Raw genomic sequence first — 21,953 nt, 5'->3', positions numbered from 1 at the left:
ATCAAGCCAAGATCAACACTGTATAAAATATAATTCCAACTTTCATCTATGAAAATAAAAACAAAAATAAAAGATATCACGTATGATTATAGCAAAAAAAAATAAATAAATAAAAGTTGCGTTAATTTTGTATGAATTAGTTAATTAACTTTTCATATATTTGAGTTTGTAAGTGTTGCACAATATATGATTTGGCAGGGGACTTTTGCAACTAAAAGTTTCAGTCTATCAGCACCAACACATTGTTTCTATCATAAAAATTAATGCTTTAATATCAAATATCATATGTCTTGAAAATTATAAACCAAAGCATAGCAATGCAACCTGAGATTTGAAAAACTATGATGAAAGGTTCTCCAAACAACGTAATGCGAACCAGAGGAATTGTGGTTTGAGTTGAAATTTGGTTATGGGGTTCAAGGCATGAAAGAGACATTGAATGTATAGTACATTCATTTAAGAAAGAAAGGGGTAAAAGATGTTGTTCATACCCTGACCGAGCTCCCCAAACTCGGTAAGATCATAGAAGGTCCGACCTCGTCCCAAGGCCCACGCCTGAGGTCGGACCTCGGACAAATAAGCTAAGAAGGCCCATCAAAAAGGAACGAAGCCCAAAACCTAAAGGCCGAAAAGGCCTAGGAAAGGCGGTTCCACAAAGATAGGGATAAAACTCCCAAAAGATAAGATAAGATAAGAATATCTTATCCAGGGAAGATCACGACCGACTACTATAAATACACTGGAGCACCCAGGTATAACTCATACTCTAATTCTACTCGATATCTGCTTGGACCCATGCTAACTTAAGCATCGGAGTGTCATTGCAGGTACAACCACCAGCCGCTCGGCACATCAAGCTCGGGTCACAGCACCCTCACCTCGGGTCTTGCCAGACGACCGAGCTACACGTTTCAGGTAACCCTCGGAACAGATATAATTTTTGAAAAAAGGATAAGATAAGATTTTGAAAAAGATATAATTTTTGAAAAAAGATTTGAATTTTGAAAAATAAGATAAGATAAGATAAAAATTTTAAAATAAAAATGTGAATTTTTTTTTGAAAAATATTTACAATAACCAATAATAAGTCACACGTTTGCAATTCCCCGGCAACAGCGCCATTTTGACGATCGGATTTTTCGCTAGTAAAGAATTTTATAAAAATAGTCGCGTTGTAAGTATAGCTTCTAAACTAACAGAAAATCCTTTCGTACACACGTTTGGTTGTTACAAGTAACAAACCCAATAAAATTTATAAACCGAAGTATTCAAACCTCGGATCGTCTTCTCAACAAATTGCAGGGAGGTGTGTTTTATTATTGGTTATGGAAAACATTATTTTGGGTTTTGAAAAGGTTTGAACAAATAATTTAATTGATAAGAAAAATAAATTAATAATTAGAAAATCTCTTGGCAAGGTATGAAAACTGGAAGTCCTATCCTAGTTATCCTTATCAATGGTGATGAGAATTATATTTTTGCTACCACTAAGTCAACCTCTAACTATGAAAGTAAGTTAAGTGGACAAATCAATTTAACACCTAAAGTCTTAGTCAACTCCTGAAGAAAGACTAGTGTTATAGGAATCTAAATCAATAAGGAAAGATGTTAATTATCAATCACGATGAGTTTGACAACTCAAGAGTTACCAATTAATCAACCAAAGCCAAAAGGGAAAAATCTAAATTATTTATATAAATAAAGGAAAGCAATCATGAGTCTGAAATACCTCAAATTATATTAATTAAGAAAATCCTAACATGAAGAGTTCACAAACAAATAAAAGAGAAAATAAATAAAAAGAACATTGAACCTGTGATGAAGAAGATAAAAATATTCCTAAGTCCTTTAAGAGAAGTCCTAATCCTGATCCTAAGAGAGAGGAGAGAGCCTCTCTCTCTAAAACCTACAAGCTAAAGTTATGAGTAATGAGATCTGGTATCTTGTGTTCGGATGGACTCCCCCACTTTATAGCCTCTAATCTGTGTCTTCTGGGCCGAAAACTGGGTAAGAAGCAGCCCAGAAATCGCTGGAAACAAATTTTGCCACGCTGATTTTCGCAGATGCGATGCATCCGCGTAGAGTATGCATTTGCGTCACCTAGCTATATGGTCACTATAGCAAATTATATATCAAATTGAAGCCCCGGACGTTAGCTTTCAAAGGCAACTAAAACCGTGTCGTTTGAACCTCTGTAGCTCAGGTTATGACCATTTGAGTGCAAAGAGGTCAGGCTGACAGCTTTGGCAATTCCTTCAGTTTCTTGTATTCCTTCCACTTTTGCATGCTTCCTTTCCATCCTCTAAGCCATTCCTGCCTTGTAATCTCTGAAATCACTTAACACACATATCAATGCATTGAATGGTAATAAGAGAGGATTAAACATAGCAAAAAGAAGCATGTTTTCAATCATAGCACAGAATCAGGAAGGAAAATGTAAAACATGCAAATCATATGATTAAGTGGGTAAAGAGCTGATAAAAACCACTCAATTGAGCATAAGATAAACAATAAAAAAGTAGTTTATCATCGATTCCACGTAGATTGTCGGCTTGAAGCAATCTATGGTTATCTTGTAAACCTTAGTCAGGAGATTAATAATGAAAAGAGTTTTGTTTGTAAAAAGTAAAAGAACATGAAATGAATAATACTTGTTATTCAATAATAGAGAACAGGTTGAGGTTTTGGAGGTGCTTTGTCTTCTGAATCTCTGCTTTCCTACTGTTGTCTTCTTCATGCACGCAAGGCTCCTTCCATGGCAAGCTGTATGTTGGTAGATCACCGTTGTCAATGGCTACCATACGTCCTCTTAGTGAAAATGGTCCAACTACGGGTTCCGTAGGGCTAATCATCTATCGGTTCTCACTCGTGCTGGAATAGGATCCATTGATCCTTTTGCACACTGTCACTGCACCCAGCATTTGTGAGTTTGAAGCTTGTCACAGTTACCCCTTCCCAGATCCTACTTGGAATACCACAGACAAGGTTTAGACTTTCTGGATCTCAAGAGTGCTGCCAATTGATTCTAGCTTATACCACAAAGACTCTGGTTCCACGGATTTGAACACTCTGTTGTCAGGAGAGGCAATCAAACTCGTAAACCAGGAACCTAAGAGATACACACTCAATCTAAGGAAGAACGAAAGTGGTTGTCAGGCACGCATTCATAAGTTGAGAATGGTGATGAGTGCACGGATCATCACATTCATCATGTTGAAGTGCGAATGAAAATCTTAGAATAGAAAGAAGCGTGATTGAATAGAAAACAGAAATAATTGCATTAATCCATCGAGACACAGCAGAGCTCCTCACCCCCGAAGATACAAATTCAGATGTAAAATGTCATGAGGTACAAAATGAATCTCTAAAAGTAGTTTTTATACTAAACTTGTAACCTAGGTTTACAGAAAATGAGTAAATTAAGATAGATAGTGCAGAAATCCACTTTTGGGGCCCACTTGGTGTGTGTTTGGGTTGAGCATTTAGGCTTTCACATGCATAGTCTATTTTTGGAGTTAAACAGCAGCTTTGGTGCCAGTTTGGGTGTTTAACTCCAACTTTTATGCCAGTTCTGGCGTTTAACGCTAGAAAAGGGTAAAAAGCTGGCGTTTAAACGCCAGTTTGCGCTATTAAATCTCGAGAAAAGTATGGACTATTATACATTTCTGGAAGGCCCAAGATGTCTAGTTTCCAAACCAATTAAGAGCGTGCCAATTGGGCTTTTGTAGCTCCAGAAAATCCATTTTACGTGTAGGAGGGTCAGAATCCAACAGCATCTGCAGCCCTATTTCAGCCTCTGAATCAGATTTTTGCTCAGGTCCCTCAATTTCAGCCAGAAAATACTTGAAATCACAGAAAAACTCACAAACTCATAGTAAAGTATAGAAATGTGATTTTTGCATAAAAACTAATAAAAATATACTAAAAAGTAATTAAAGCATACTAAAAACTACATGAAAATACCACCAAAAAGCGTATAAAATATCCGCTCATCAGGCGCATAGCGTCTCATAATCTCAGTAAAAACATTATTTCAATGGTTTTCAAAAAGAATTTTCGGTATACAGAGATCCATCATCTCAATCTGAGTCCCCGACTCATCTCAACCACTATCTCAGAGATCCATCATTCCTCATCTCATATGCCAATCTTCCTTCACCTAACGTCAAACCATTCTCAGCACGCCAGAAACCTAGGCCTCTATTTTCTAATTTATCATAAAATCATATACTAGAACCCTTAAGTTATATCCCATGTTCTAATACTCAAAAATAGGCCCAAAAGTCTTAAAATGGTGTTATAGAAGCTTACAACTTAGTTGGGAAGATAGAATAGTTGAAAACAAGCAAATTTGAGAAACAGGACATGTGGGTCGCACAGGGGTCTGTGCGTGTGCACGCCCCGGAAATTTTAAAATGTGTGCGTATGCACAGGTGGCAAAGCTTACAGAATCTGTTCACTCGCACAACCTGTGCCAGTGCCCCTAACAGATTGCCCCTTCCCAATGTGTGCGTCCGCACATTTTGAATTCTTCCTTAGATATGTGTGTGCACAAGCTGTGCTAGCGCTGCAAACAGAACGCACTTCCCTGCCTGTGCATGCGCACAGGTATGTGCATCCACATAGATTAAAATTTTCGAAGGGTTGTGCATCCGCACAAGGCTGTGCGTGAGCACATCTCAAAAATCACAAAATTCTGCAACTTTGTAGTATTTCAAATTTTTACACCAATTTTGAATGATCATAACTTCCTCTACAAAATTCTAATTTTTACAAACTTTATATTGATTTAAAGGATTTTCAATGATCTTTAATTCTAAACAAATTTCAATCAGTTTCAAAAATCGAGGAAAAAGTTATGATCGAACAAAGTTCACCAAAAACTCAATTTTACCAAACTTCACAATTTCCACAATTTCTTACCATACCCATACTAAATCATACCAAACCATCCAAAACTCTCCTTTTCATCAAAATTTACTTGTTGTATCATACTACACCAACCTTACCACATTCTCCATCTCATTTCATTACTCTCACTTCTAACATCAACTATATAACACTTATGATCAAATCACCATCAAACCTACCATTTCATAAATCATAACACCACAATTATCATAATTAACCAACTTCCAATCCATACAATCTTTCAAAATCATCATATCATTGTAATTCATCACAATCAAACCCAACATTCATCAACTCATCAACATTTAACACACCAACAATCATTTTAATTCAAACCTATCCTATTGGTCACTAGCCTATGTGTGCATGAATATTATATACTATATAGAGGAAACCGAAACCATACCTTGGCCAATTCCCTATGTGCATCAGATCTCCAAATTAGCACAACAAACTTCCAACCACAATCCAAGCTTTCAATTCCATTCCAATAAGCACAATTAAGTTCCAATAGCTCCCAAAGCCACAATAATCAAACTATATACATATAAATCACCTCAAATCAACCTAGGGTTCTAATTAAACATAAATTCACAAGGGTTTAATGGCTCTTACCTTCTCCAACAGATTTGGATGTCAAGACCCAAGGCTAAGCAAGGATTAGAGCAAACCTAAACATCCAAAATCATAAAAACTCACTTAATCACAAACCCTAAGAACTAAAATTTTGGAGAGAAGAATAGAAAAGATTTTGTGGTTACCTCTCCAGTTTCTTGTATGGACTTTGTAGAGCTCTTCGCAAGGAATGCGTAGCTACAAACGGTGCGGCGACGAAGCTCTGTAGCTTAAGATATGAGCTAGAGAAGAAGAGGGTGAATATTGTTTCTTCTTCCTCTCTTCCCCTTTCATTTCTGCTGTGTGTGTTGTGTTTAATTGGTGTTGTGGCTGGTTTGGTTCATTAAATGAGCCTTTTATATGTTGGGCTTGGGCTCAACTTAGGCCCGGTCCAATCCATTAGCGTTTTTAGCCCGTTTGGCCCAGCTTTGGGCTAAACCTTTAAAATTAACGCCCGGTTTTTAACTTGTAATGTTTTTTTAAGGTTTTTGATGGTTTTCACTTTTCTCGTACGGTACCGGGCAGACTTGAACCGGTTCAACCGGTTCAACTGTCAGTTCACGGTTTTTCACAGTTTTTCGTGGAAGGCATATTTTTGACTCAGAAAGACCCACTGAGTCTAAAAATTACCATTAAATCCTCAAATTCTCTCTCTAACTTTTCGGAATCTAATTTGGGCAATTAATCACTTAATTAACCGGTTGATTAGTTATGGTTCTTACATTCTCCCCACCAAATAAGAAATTTTGCCGTCAAAATTTGAATTACCTGAGAAAAACTCGGGATAATCCTGTCGCATCTCAGACTCCAAGTCCCAAGTGTGCTCCTCTACTCCTGCTCGCTCCCAAGCAACTTTAACCAATAAAACTTCCTTTCCTCGTAGCTTCTTCACACTAGTGTCATCAATCCTCATAGGTGTCACCTGGAAAGTCAAGTTCTCTTTCAACTTGACCGATTCAGGCTCCAACACATGAGCCACATCCGACGTGTATTTATGGAGCTGTGACATGTGGAATACGTCATGCAAGTTAGACAGATGAGGTGGCAAAGCTACTTGATACGCCACCGGCCCGAATCTCCTCAAAATCTCAAACGGTCCTATATATCTTGGGTTCAACTTGTTGGTCTTGATTGCTCTTCCAATCCTAGTTGTTGGTGTAACCCTAAGGAATACGTGCTCTCCCACTTCAAACTCTAATGGTTTCCTTCTCTGATCCGCATAACTCTTCTTTCGACTTTGGCAGTTAGAATCCTTGCACGAATCTTCTTGATGTTCTCAGTAGTCTCTGCTATCAAATCTGGACCCAAAACACTTTCTTCACCGGATTCATACCAACAAAGTGGAGATTGGCACTTTCGTCCATACAGTGCTATATACGGAGCCATCTCAATGATCGCATGAAAACTGTTGTTGTACGCAAACTCCACCGATGGCATCTAATGATCCCAACTCTCGGGTTGATCCAACACACACGCTCTGAGCATATCTTCCAATGTCTGAATAGTCTTTTTCGACTATCCATCGGTTTGCGGATGATATATGGTACTGAGACATAGCTTCGTACCGAAGGCTCTTTGGAAAGCTCCCCAAAACCTTGAAGTGAATCGGGGATCACGGTCCGATACTATGCTCGACGGCACACCATGCAATCTTACTATCTCCTTGATGTACAATCTCGCCAACTCTTCCATAGAACAGTTTACTCAGATAGGCAGAAAATGAGCGAATTTGGTTAAGCAATCCACGATCACCCAAATCGCATCAAATCCCAACCTAGTCCTCGATAAACTGGTCACAAAATCCATTGCGATTCCTTCCCACTTCCACTGAGGAATATCAAGTGGTTGTAGCATTCTTGACGGTTTCTGGTGTTCTATCTTTACTTTCTGGCAAGTCAAACAATTAGATACAATTGTAGCTACATCATCCTTCATCCCAGGCCACCAGAACATCTTCTTTAAGTCATAATATATCTTCGTGCTTTTGGGATGAATAGAAAACCCACTATTGTGAGCTTCTGACAACAAATCTTGTCTCAAACTTCCAACATCCGGTATACAGATCCTTCCCTTGTATCTCTATAGTCCTTCACCATCCTTAGTGAATTCTTCACGTCTCTTGTCACCAATTGGGTGAAACAATTGCTAAAGCTTTTGCTCATCTTGCTGAGCCCTTTGTATTTCTGATTTAAACGTGCTTGAGATCTGTAACTGGTTCAAACAAGCTCTTCCAACCACTTTACCAATATCCAGCTTAAGTTCCATAAACTTATCCACTAGCTCTTCTTCCTTGATTCTCATCCAAGCAATTGTTAAGGATTTCTGACTCAAAGCGTCTGCTACCACGTTTGCCTTTCCAGGGTGATAACTCAACTCAAAATCATAATCTTTAAGCAACTCCATCTACCTCCTCTTGCGCATATTAAGCTCTTTCTGATCAAAGATGTACTTGAGACTCTTATGATCAGAAAAGACGCTAAATCTTACTCCGTACAAGTTGTGTCTCCAAATCTTTAGTGCAAACACAATCACTGCTAATTCCAGGTTATGAGTTGGGTAATTCACCTCATGCAGTCTCAACTGACACGATGCGTAAGCCACCACATTCCGGTGTCAACACACAACCCAAACCCTTCAAAGAAGCATCACAATATACTTCAAATGGTTCATGCAGTTCCGGTAAGATTAGAACAAGTGCTGAAGTTAACCTCTAATTCAAAGTCTCAAAACTCTCCTCGCACTCCGACGTCCACACGAATGCCACTTCTTTCCTTGTCAATTTTTTCATTGGTAATGTAATCCGGGAAAATCCCTCGATAAATCTCCGGTAATATCCGGTTAAACCCAAAAAGCTCCTGACTTCCGTCACAGTCGTCGTTCTTTCCCACTCCATCACCGCTTCTACCTTAGAAGGATCTACAACTATTCCTCCTTTACTCACCACATGTCCTAAGAACTTTACTTCCTCATTCTAGAACTCGCACTTTGACAACTTAGCATACAACTTCCACTCCTTTAAGATTTGCAACACAATCCTCAAGTGTTCCTTATGCTCCTTTGCCGTCTTAGAGTAAACCAAGATGTCATCTATGAAAACCACTACGAATTTGTCCAGAAAGGGACAAAACACTGTGTTCATGTAATCCATGAAAACAGCAGGTGCATTCGTTAACCCAAAGGATATTACCGCAAATCGTAGTGTCCATAGTGTGTTCTAAACTCAGTCTTAGGGATATCATCCTCCTTCACCCTTATCTAATGGTAACCGGATCTTAAATCAATCTTGGAAAACACTCCAGCTCCTTACAATTGATCCATCAAGTCATCTATTCTTGGCAGCGGGTACTTGTTTTTCACTGTCACTTTATTTAACTGTCGGTAATCCACACACAAACAAATTCGTCCATCCTTTTTCTTTACCAATAAAACTGGCGCTCCCCACGGTGATACACTCGATCGAATGAACCTCTTGTCCAGAAGTTCTTCCAACTGAGTCTTTAATTTGGCCAGCTCTATCGAAGCCATTCTATACGGTACAATCGACACTGGTCTGGCTCCCGGCACTAATTTAATTACAAATTCAATTTCTCTTTGAGGTGGGAACTCAGGGATATTTTCCGGGAACACTTCTGGAAAATCTCTAACCACCAGTATCTAATCCAAGTTCTGGGCATCACCCAATGCATTAGCAGCCAACAGAATATAACCCTGACACTCCTCCCCACTACAATACACCATTACAGAGTTCAGGTAATACGCCGTAGCTACCACTGCTCCATTCTCTCCTTCTGGCATAAACCGAATTGTCTGTTCAAAGCAATCCAGCAAAACCCGATTCTTCGACAACCAATCAAACCCCAAAATCATTTCTAGCCCCACCATTGGTAAACAGATCAAATCATGCATAAAATCTCTACTCTCAAGCTTAAAACCTACTTGTCTACAACTTGACCTAGTCATAACTGTCTGATGTGGAGTATGTACATGTAGATCAAAAGGTAACACTGACACTTTCAAGCCTAATTCCTCAACTTTATCAAACAAAATAAACGAATGCGAAGCTCCAGTATCATATAATGCAACTAAGAATTTATCACCAATTAGACATATAACTCTCATCAACGGATCTGCCTTAGAAGCATCCTTAGCATTCACAGCAAAGACTCGACCTTGATGTTGACTCTGGCCCACATTCTGGTTCCTCTCACGAGTGGAATCCCTCGCAATGTGGCTAGGCAACCCACAACTGAAACAACCACCTAAACCAATTTTGCATGAGTCATAAGGGTGAAAACATCCACAACGATCACAAACTAAATCCGGAGAACTCTTACTCTGATTTCCTCTTTCCTTAGCATACTGAAATTAATTCTGATTGTTCTTTCTGAAGCCCCCTTGGCCTTGTGGCACATATCCTCGTCTCTTGAAGCTTTGTCCTCTAGGGTGAAAATACTTGCCATGCCCCCGGCTAGGGCTCCCTCCATGAGTGTCCTTGGATGCCGCCACGGTTTTGGCATACTCTTCCACTACTCTAGCCTTGTTCACTAAGTCAGAGAAGACACGGATCTCCAAAGGAGCCATAATAGTCATAATGCTATCCTTTAAATCCCTCTGGTACTTAATGCACTTCCAGCTCTTGTAAGTCTCCGGGGCACCTTGACATACCCTAGAAAACCCACAGAGCTCCTCAAACTTGTTGGTGTAATCTGCCACAGATAGAGAACCTTGCTTCAGCTGCATTAGTTCCATCTCCTTTGCTTCCCTTGCAATCTCAGGAAAGTATTTCTTATAGAAGGCCATTTGGAATAGTTCCCACGAAATGTCGACGTTCTGTAGCTGTAGCAAGTGACACTCTGGTTGCCACCAGGGCTAGGCTTCTCCCGCTAGCTAATAAGCAGCAAACTCGACATATTGATTGAGGGAAACATGCTGCGCCTGTAAAGCATACTCCATAGCCTAGAACCAGTGGTCCACTTCAGTAGGATTAAGTTGATCCTCGAAATATTGGCAGATGAACCTTGAGGAACGTCGCCAAGGTCATCGGAACTCCTCCCGTGTTATCGCCGTTACCCTCAGCATTATCATTGGCATTCCCTTCACCATTTCCGTTTCTGTTCCCGGCCGGTTGGCATAATCTCTACACAACTTGCAGAGTCACAGCAGCATTAGCTTCCAAGGTATTAGCGAGATTTTCCATTACCTCGATGAATTCGCATGATTTTTAGTTGGTTGCTCATTCCTACTTTCTCGTGTACGTGTTCGACCTCACCCACGAGTGACCATTAGGGTTCCTATCTACACCAAATATCGATATCAGGGTGATCAGTCTCAATATCAAAAGTCTAGTGCTTTAATTATCCCAAACTAGCACTCACAAGCAAGCATGCTATGAAATATCAAACAAATAACCTAATAGCATCAAAGAAAAAGACACACAAAGAGTATGCAATGAAGCACAATCGGTCCAATATATATATATATAAAGAACAGTATAATCTAGAAGCCCGATGAAGGATGTAGCTCAAAATTTGGATTTAAAAAGCGCGAAACGTACTAACGAATCTTATAACTTAAGGCACAAGGAACAAATAAGATATAACAAAAGATAAGTGTACAATATCATAGGAAACTAGCCACGGCTCCCGGAGTTTAAGCCGGCTAGCCATATACAGACATGCAGAACCATACAGTGAAAATAACTTATATATTTTTGTTCTCTCAAATACAAGCCTCTAGGCTAAACAAAATACAAAAGTGAGAGACATATAAACAAAATAAACCAAAAAGACTCCAAAAGAATCCAAGATCCTCCGCTTCTGTCACTATCCAAAATAACTCACCGAGGTGGGTTGCGACCTGCATCTGAAAAATACAACAAAAATATGGTATGAGAACCGGAGGTTCTCAGTATGGTAACAGTGCCCAGTGATGTAGGATATAAGACCCCGGGATGCCAAAGGCAATCCTAAGCTCCATATCCATCACAAGATTTCATTACTTAAGCATTCTAAAACAGATAAGCATAATATACTTACATTGACTTAAATAAACCAGGTAATCTATCTTAGGGGATTTCTATTCTAACCAAACACCACTGTCCTACAGCTTTCACCAACTGATCCTCCAAGCGATCCCATCGCCACCGCCTTTCGAACCTCCTCAATACCAACAGAAAACACAGGTAATATACAATGCAAGTAAAGCACAAGTAGAAGCATATAAGACAAATAATCCAGATAGCAAGTAAGCATGTTATTCAATTAGGCAAGCCATTACAAGTATTCAAAGCATACAAACACATAGAAAATGCATATGATGAATGCTTGCCCTACTGGCTGTGATATCATATTGTCGGTTCAACTGCCAACCCGATACATCTCCATGGAGACGTCGCCCTTCGGATTTCTCATATGGTAACCCACGAGATATAGCGCTCGGATCACTGTTCAGGTACCGGCGCCTGCACGCTCTAAAGATTCGAAGGGATGCGAGCAGGATACTCTTGCCTTAGACCTCACATCTCAACGTAAGCGGGATTAACCACTGTCCTTATGCCGCCGCCGCTACCTCGACAGGCAGGATGAACTACCGTCCCTACCGGGCGCATAGCGTCTCATAATCTCAGTAAAAACATTATTTTGGTGGTTTTTAAAAAGTATTTTCAGTATACAGAGATCCATCATCTCAATCCGAGTCCCCGACTCATCTCAACCACCATCCATTTATAACTCAGTTTCCAAATACCAAAAGTTCATCGTTCCTCATCTTATATGTCAATCTTCCTTCACCTAACGTCAAACCATTCTCAGCACGCAAGAAACCTAGGCCTCCATTTTCTAATTTATCATAAAATCATATAATAGAACCCTTAAGTTATATCCCATGTTCTAATACTCAAAACTAGGTCCAAAAGTCTTAAAATGGTGTTATAGAAGCTTACAACCTAGTTGGGAAGATAGAATAGTTGAAAACAAGCAAATTTGAGAAACAGGATGTGTGTGGCCGCACAGGGGTCTGTGCGTGTGCATGCCTCGGAAATTTTAAAATGTGTGCGTACGCACAGGGGTGTGCGTACGCACAGGTGACAAAACTTACAGAATCTGTTGACTCGCACAACCTATGCCAGCGTGCCTAACAGATTAGCCCTCCCAATGTGTGCGTCAGCACAGGCCTGTGCGTCTGCACAGGTTGAAATTCTTCCTTAGTTATGTGCACGCACAAGCCGTGCTAGCGGTGCAAATAGAATGCACTTCCCTGCCTGTGCTTGCGCACAGGCATGTGCGTCCGCACAGATCAAAATTTTCACAGGTTGTGCATTCGCACAAGGCTGTGCGTGCGCACATATCCGAAATCATACAATTCTGCAACTTTGCAGAATTTCAGATTTTTACACCGACTTTGAATGATCATAACATCCTCTACAAAATTCCAATTTTTACAAACTTTATATCGATTTAAAGGGTTTTTAAAGATCTTTAATTCTAAATAAATTTCAATAATTTTCAAAAATCGAGGCAAAAGCTATGTTCGAACAAAATTCATGAAAAATCCAATTTTACCAAACTTCATAATTTCCACAAATTCTTACCATACCCATACCAAATCATACCAAACCATCCAAAACTCCCATTATCAAAATTTTCCTGTTGTATCATAATACACCAACCTTGCCACATTCGCCTTCTTATTTCATTACTCTCAATTCCAACATTAACTATATAACACTTATGATCAAATCACCATCAAACCTACCATTTCATAAATCATAACACTACAATTATCATAATGAACCAACTTCCAATCCATACAATAATTCAACATCATCATATCATTGTAATTCATCACAATCAAACCCAACATTCATAAACTCATCAACATTTAACACACCAACAATCATTTTGATTCAAACCTATCCTATTGGTCACTAGCCTATATGTCCATGAATATTATATACTACATAGAGGAAACCAAAACCATACCTTGGCCGATTTTCTATATGCACCAAATCTCCAAATTAGCACAACAAGCTTCCAACCACAATCCAAGCTTTCAATTCCACTCCAATAAGCACAACTAAGTTCCAATAGCTCCCAAAGCCACAATAATCAAACTATATACATATAAATCATCTCAAATCAACCTAGGGTTCCAATTAAATATAAAATCACAAGGGTTTAATGGCTCTTACATTCTCCAACAGATTTGGATTTCAAAACCCAAGGCTAAGCAAGGATTAGAGCAAACCTAAACATCCAAAATCACAAAAACTCACTTAATCAAAAATCCTAAGAACCGAAATTTTGGAGAGAATAATAGAAAAGATTTCGTGGTTATCTCTCTGGTTTCTTTTGGGCTTTGTAGAGCTCTTCACGAGGAACGCTTAGCCATAAACGGTGCGGTGATCAGAGTTCTGTAGCTCAAGATATGAGCTAGAGAAGAAAAGGGTGAATAGTATTTCTTCTTCCTCTCTTCCCCTATCTTTTCTGCTGTGTGTGTTGTGTTTAATTGGTGTTGTGGTTGGTTTGGTTCATTAAATGAGCCTTTTATATGTTGGGGTTGGGACCAACTTGGGCCTGGTCCAACCCGTTAGCATTTTTAGTCTGTTTGGCCCAACTCTGGGCCAAACCATTAAAATTAATGCCCGGTTTTCAACTTCTAATGTTTTTCTAAGGTTTTTGATAGTTTTACTTTTCTCATGCGGTGCCGGACAGACTTGAACCGGTTCAACCGATTCAACTACTAGTTCGTGGTTTTTTGCGGTTTTTCGCAGAAGGCACATTTTTTACTCAGAAAGACCCACTGAGTCTAAAAAATACCTTTAAATCGTCAAATTATCTCTCTAACTTTTCAGAATCTAATTTGGGCAATTAATTACTTAATTAACCGGTTGATTAATCAGAGCTATGGCAATGGCATAGAATTCCTTGGGAATAAACCTTATAGCCTTGTAATTTGCAATGTCTGCAAACCAAGGGACTGTCCTGATGGCATAGAGTTGCTCATCTGGAAAGGATTCAGATATGTCAATGGAGGGAGAAAAAGTCCCTACTACTAGCTCAATCCGGGATAAGTGATCAGCCACCTAATTTTCTATCCCTTTTCTGCTCTAATTTCTATATCAAACTCTTGCAGGAGTAATACCCATCTTATAAGTCTGGGTTTAGAATCCTGCTTAGTGAGTAGATACTTTTGAGCAGCATGGTCAGTATAAATAATGACCTTAGATCATACTAAGTAGGATCTGAACTTGTCAATGTCATAGACCACTGCAAGTAGCTCCTTTTTTGTAGTACTGTAGTTTTTTTGTGCATCATTTAATACACGACTAGCATAATAAATGACATGCAGAAGCTTGTCATGTCTCTAACCAAGGACTATGCCAATTGCATGATCACTGGTATCATACATTAGCTCAAATGGCAAGTCCCAGTTGGGTGCAGAGATGATAGAAGCAGTGACAAGCTTGAATTTTAGAGTTTTGAAGGCAAGTAGCCTTTCTTGGTCAAAGATGAATGGAACATTAGTGACCAAGATATTACACGGGGATTTGGCAATTTTAGAGAAATCTTTTATGAACCGCCTGTAGAATCTTGCATGTCCTAGGAAACTTTTGATTGCATTGACATTAGTAGGTGGAGGCAAGCATTCTATCCCTTCCACCTTAGCTTGATCCACTTTTATCCCCTTATTTGAGATCCGATGTCCAAGAACAATGCCTTCAGTTACCATGAAGTGGCAGTTTTCCCAGTTTATAACTAGGTTTGTCTCTTGGCATCTTTTTAGAACGTAATGACTTGTATCATCTACCCTTCTTTCTTGCATAAAGAGGACCATAAAAGAGCATAAATCTCATTTGATCATTGCAATTCATGCATTATTTGATGAATATTGTGGTACATTGCTTTGAGATGAGTTGTGCTGAATTTCAGGTGAAAAAGACATCAAAAAGGGGGAAGAAAACAACAAAAATAAGCCAGGCATGTGAAGCAGGCGTGCCACTTAGAGCAAGATTGTTCATATGGAGGAGGTGCCCAGGAGGACCCAAACCAACATCTCAACACATTCTTGAGGATCTGTGATACTGTAAAGACCAATGGTGTACATCTGGATACTGATGCGTGAGCATCTTATCTATCTTTTCCTAGTGAATTTGCATCTAAATTATTGAGTTTAATTTAGAATTAATTATATTTTAGCCACTATGGATGCTATTTTAAGTTTTGTACAATTTTATTCATTTTAGGTAGCATACGGATGGATTTGATGAAGTTTCTGCAGAGAAAAAAAGAAGAAACTAAAGGGATGACCAGCGGAGACCGACGCGGACGCATGGCTCACGCGACCGCGCGGAATGGAGAAATCGCAATGATGCGATCGCGTGCCTGACGCGAACGCGTGGACTGGAATCTGCAAAAATGATGCGAGCGCGTGGACGACGCGGACGCGTCACATGCGCGATCTGCAATAATTCAGAAAATGCTGGTTACGAATTTTGGGCTGTTTTGACCCAGTTTCCAGCCCAGAAAACACATATTAGAAGCTGCAGAATGGACAAATCAAGTAGTCCCCACCCATCAACTGAAAGTCTGTTAATTAATTCAAATTTAAATTCAAATCTTATCTTTTAGGAAAAGATGTTATCTTAATTTAAAATATTAGATTTTAAATTAATTAGGATTAGTTATAAAAAGGGGAGACTTCTCTTCTATTAGGTACAGAACATTAGAGGGATTCCATTAGGAAATTCTATACAAATTTACATTCTACATTCCATGAGCAACTAAACCTCCACTGTTAAGGTTAGGAGCTCTGTCTATTTGTATGGATTCATTTTATTACTTTTTCTGTTTTAATTTATGTTTTGGATTTATATTTAAGAATTGTTTTCGTTCTTTATCTTATGTTTTAGATTTTATTACTTTTTCTATTTTATTACTTTTTCTATTTGAGTTCTTGTAAAACTTGGAAAAGCTCTTTATTTGAACAACAGCTTGAAAACATATTCTCCTGAATTCTAATTATCTGGATTTAACGGGATACATGACATATAATCCTTTTATTCTTTGGGTAATTAGAGTTTTTGTGGCATGCAAACTGGAATTTGATCATGTACCCTTTAAGTGGAATTAATTGACCAAGGAATTGGCAGTTAATGAATTTTAGAGGAGACTAGGAAGGTCTAAGGAATTAGGGTCTAGTCACATATAGTTCGCCATAAATTAAATCCTACAAAATTAAAATAGTTAGTAAGAAAAGTTAATCCGGAAAAATAGATAACTCTGAAGCCTTAACTGTTTTCCCATATTTTATTTTTAACTTAATTACTTGCATACCTGCCTTATGATATTTTCAACTTAACCTTTTAAACATCTCAATATCAAAACCAATTTCTGCTTGCCTAACTAAGCTTATCACTCAATAACTGTTGCTTAATCCATCAATCCTCGTGGGATCGACCCTTACTCACGTAAGGTATTACTTGGTACGACCTGGTGCACTTACCGGCTAGTAAGTGTGGGTTATAAATACCGCAGCCAGATACCTATAAGCTACTTTTGTTCCCTTTCTCACTCAGAGACAAGGCAACAAAGTGGTTGGAGGCATTTCCCAAGGAGAGCTTAACCACATGGGATGATGTTGTAAACAGATTCCTTGCAAGATTTTATCCTCCACAAAGAATCAACAGGCTAAGAGCTGAGGTGCAAACTTTCAAACAACTGGATAGTGAAACACTCTATGAGGCCTGGGAGAGATACAAAGATTTGACAAGAAGATGCCCACCAAAAATGTTTAATGAGTGGGTACAACTACACATCTTCTATGAAGGGTTGTCCTATGAATCAAAGAAAGTCGTGGATCTTTCTTCAGGAGGCTCACTCAACAAGAAGAAAATCATTGAAGAAGCCATAGATGTCATCGAGACTATAGCTGAAAATGAGTATTTCTATGCTTTAGAAAGAACTCAGAAGAAAGGAGAGATAGAATTCAATTCTGTGGACGCCTAGTTAGCTCAAAACAAGGCAATTGCAGCATAACTAGCAGCCTTAACCAAGAAGATGGAAGCTAATCAAGTCTCAGCCATTCAAGACTAGACTCCTCAACAAGAAGGAAGTACATCAGAATCTGAGGGTGACTGGGAACAAGCTAATTATGTGAACAACTCATCCAGACCACCATATGACCCCAACTCCAAGACATACAACTCAGGCTGGAAGAACCACCCAAATTTTGGTGGGGAAACCAACAAAGCCATAATCAGGACCACAACAAACCTTATCCATCAAGTCATCACAACACTCACAACCCCAACCATCAAACAAACAACCATAGATCTTACCACAATTCATAAAACATATCATACCATGGCAACCAACCAACACACAATAATCACCATCAAGACATACCACCCTCAACAATGCAACCATGTGAAATAAAGAGCAACTTTGAGAGAATAGGGGCTGCAATAGCACAACTATCATCACAGCTTGCAAGAGCTGTCTCCACCCCTTATGGAGAGACAAACACAGACTGATAGAAGGATAGACGCCAATCAAGAAGAATACAGGTCAAATATGAAAAATCAAGGCGTAGCAATCTCAAAGTTGGAAGCACAAGTGGGGATTTTATCCAAGCAAATCCCAATGCCCACACACAAATTTTCCAGTGATACTATGTCCAACCCAAGAGGGGAATACAAGACCATTACACTTAGAAGTGGGAAGGTTGCAGAAGAAGAAATTCCAAGCAAAGACAACCATAAAGAAGAAGTTGCAGAGAAGCATGAAAACAAGAATGAAGAAGAGACCCCTGCTCCATCCTCATCAAAACCAGTCTTGAAGCCTTATGTGCCAAAGGCACCATCCCTACAAAGGCTGGGAAAAGATGGGAAAGATGGCCAATTCTCTAAGTTCCTAGAGATCTTCAAGAAGCTCCAAATCAACATACCATTTGCTGAAGCATTGGAGCAGATGCCACTTTATGCCAAATTCTTAAAAGAGCTCATAACAAGAAAAAGGAACTGGGGGCAAAGGAGACCATAATAATAATTGAGGAATGCAGCGCCATCATACAAAAGAAGCTACCTCAGAAGATGAAGGACCCAGGGAGTTTCCAAATTCCCTGCATCATAGGGGATATCGCTATTGAGAAAGCCTTGTGTGATCTAAGAGCTAGCATAAATCTCATGTCCCTAACCATGATGAGAAGGATGAAGATTGAAGAAGCCAAGTCAACAAGAATGGCACTCTAATTGGCTGATAGAACATTCAAGTTTCCACATGGGGTAGTGGAATATTTGTTGGTGAAGGTCAGGGAATTCATTTTCCCAGCTGATTTTGTTATGTTGGACATGGAAGAAGAGGCCAACACATCAATCATCCTAGGAAGGCCATTCCTAGCTACTACCAGAGCCATTATTGATGTGCAAAAAGGGGAACTAGTCTTGAGATTGCATGAAGAAAAGATGGTCTTCAATGTCTTTAAGGTAATGAGCTACCCCAAGGAATCCATAGGAGAATGCATGATGGTAGACACCATAGAATAGATAGTTCAAGGAGTTTTAGAAGAAGAACAATGTGAAGGAACTATGGAGCTAGAACAACAAGCATCAAGTGGAGAACTACCACAAGGAATTATGAAGAATTCAACCCCACGAACAACAAAGAAGCAGAGGCACCAAAACTAGAGCTAAAGACCTTACCACCAAGCTTGAAATATGCATACTTAGGTGACAACAATTCTTACCCAGTGATCATCAATTCAAGCTTGAGTAAGGAACAAGAAGAAGAACTTATCCAAGTGCTGAGACAACACAAGGATGCTATAGGCTGGATACTTTTAGATTTAAAAGGGATCAGTCCTTCAATGTGCATGCACAAGATCCTACTTGAGGAAGATGCCAAACCTTTAAGGCAACAACAAAGGAGGCTGAATCCAACCATGAATGAACTGGTTCAAAAAAAATGTTGAAGTTATGGCAAGCAAGGGTGATTTACCCCATCTCAGATAGCCCTTGGGTAAGCCCGGTGCAAGTAGTCCCAAAGAAGGGAGGGATCACTGTTGTGTCAAATGAAAAGAATGAACTGATACCCACAAGGACAGTGACCGAATGGCGCATGTGCATTGACTATCGGAAACTCAATGAAGCTACCCGGAAGGACCACTTTCCCCTGCCCTTCATGGACCAGATGCTTGAAAGACTCGCAGGGCATGAATACTACTGCTTCCTAGATGGTTACTCTGGCTACAACCAAATAGTTGTAGACCCCAAAGACCAAGAGGAAACCTCCTTTACATGTCCCTATGGAGTTTTTGCTTACCGGAGGATGCCCTTTGGATTGTGCAATGCACCTGCAACATTCTAAAGGTGCATGCTCTCCATATTTCCAGACATGGTTGAGAAGTTCATAGAAGTATTCATGGACGACTTTTCCATTTTTGGAAATTCATATTCTGATTGCCTATGTCATCTTGCCCTAATGCTAAAGAGGTGCCAAGAAACCAACCTGGTTTTAAACTGGGAGAAGTGCCATTTTATGGTAACTGAAGGGGTGGTTCTTGGTCACAAAATTTCTAAAAATGGCATAGAAGTGGACAAGGAAAAGGTGGAAGTAATAGAGAAGTTACCTCCACCTTGCAATATCAAGGCAATCAGAAGCTTTTTGGGACACGCTGGGTTCTATAGGAGGTTTATTAACGATTTTTCAAAGATTACAAAACCTCTTAGCAACCTACTTGTCTCAAATACTCCCTTTGTTTTTGATAGAGAGTGCATGGTAGCCTTTGATGAGCTTAGGAAGAGACTTTCTTTTACACCTATTATAGCACCACCTAGCTGGGATCTTCCCTTCGAATTAATGTGTGATGCATTTGATTTTGCTGTTGGTGCCGTTCTAGGACAGAGGAAAGACAAGCTAGTACATGTTATTTACTATGCTAGCAAGGTCCTTAATTAGAATCAAAGGAACTACACCACAACAGAGAAAGAACTTTTATCCATAGTCTTTGCTTTTGACAAATTTAGATCATATCTTATTGGCTCTGAAGTAATTGTATTCACTGATTATGCAGTACTCAAATACTTGCTTACCAAACAAGAATCTAAGCCTAGATTAATAATATGGATTCTGCTACTCCAAGAGTTTGATATTGAGATTAAAGATAAGAGCAGAGCAGAGAACAAGGTAGCTGACCACCTCTCAAGAATTCCACAAGAAGAAGAAGAGAAGCATCAAGTTGCAGTAAATGAAAGCTTCCTTGATGAGCAGTTGATGATATTCCAAGTAGCCCCTTGGTTTTTAGACATAGCTAACTTCAAGGCTATTAGGGAGCTACCAACCAACATCAACAAACACATGAGGAGAAAGCTAATCAAGGATGCCAAACACTACATCTGGGATGACCCTTACTTGTTCAAGAAGTGTGCTGATGGAATCTTGAGGAGGTGTATCTCCCATGAAGAAGGACAGGAAGTACTGTGGCAGTGCCATGGATCCACATATGGAGGCCACTTCAGTGGAGAAAGAATAGCAGCAAAGGTGCTTCAATCCGGATTTTACTGGCCAACAATGTTCAAGGATGCTAAAGAATTGGTGTCAAGATGTGATGAGTGCCAAAGAGCTGGTAATCTAACCAAGAGAAATGAGATGCCACATCAATTTATACTAGAGCTTGAACTATTTGATGTATGAGGAATTGATTTTATGGGACCCTTCCTAACCTCCTACCCGAATAGTTACATATTAGTGGCTGTGGATTATGTCTCAAGATGGGTAGAAGCCATAGCCACTGCAACAAACGACAACAAGGTTGTGATAAGCTTCTTGAGAAGGAACATCTTCAGCAGATTTGGAGTTCCTAGAGCCCTTATTAGTGATGGAGGGACACACTTCTGCAACAAACAACTTGAGACACTCCTTCTTAGGTATGGAGTCAAGCACAAGGTGGCAACTCCATACCACCCACAGACCAACGGGCAAGCTGAGATTTCAAACAGGGAACTAAAAAGAATTCTTGAGAAAACTATTGGAGCTCAAGAAGGACTGGTCCAAGAAGTTGGACGATGCCTTATGGGCCTACAGGACAGCCTATAAGACACCCATTGGGATGTCCCCATACCAACTGGTATATGGCAAGGCTTGCCACTTACCAGTTGAGCTTGAGCATAGAGTGTTTTGGGCTCTAAAAATGCTAAACTATGATGAGCAAGCTGCTGGAGAAAGAAGATTAATGCAACTCAATGAGCTGGAGGAATTTAGAAATCAAGCATATGAGAATGCAAAAATCTACAAAGAGAACACAAAAAGGTGGCATGATTAGAGGATAGCAAGGAGAGTATTCACTGAAGGACAAAAGGTGCTTCTGTACAACTCAAGACTCAAGTTCTTCCCTGGGAAACTCAAGTCTCGATGGTCAAGACCCTTCACCAT

General features: G+C 39.5%; 1 protein-coding gene across 1 annotated transcript; it reads right to left on the bottom strand.

The window, feature by feature from the left end:
* Positions 1-9,180: 9,180 nt before the first annotated feature.
* LOC107479716 (uncharacterized) lies at positions 9,181-10,326 on the bottom strand. The gene is made up of 2 exons (XM_016099819.1): positions 9,980-10,326; positions 9,181-9,772 (listed from the first exon to the last, which is right to left on the bottom strand). The coding sequence occupies exons 1-2, from the start codon at positions 10,324-10,326 to the stop codon at positions 9,181-9,183; spliced, it is 939 nt and encodes a 312-aa protein (XP_015955305.1).
* Positions 10,327-21,953: the final 11,627 nt, after the last annotated feature.

Source organism: Arachis duranensis, chromosome 3 (assembly GCF_000817695.3).
Source record: "Arachis duranensis cultivar V14167 chromosome 3, aradu.V14167.gnm2.J7QH, whole genome shotgun sequence".
Taxonomy (NCBI): Eukaryota; Viridiplantae; Streptophyta; class Magnoliopsida; order Fabales; family Fabaceae; genus Arachis; species Arachis duranensis.
Note: the sequence above shows the minus strand (reverse complement) of the source record. Positions and strands in the feature narration are given on the sequence as shown.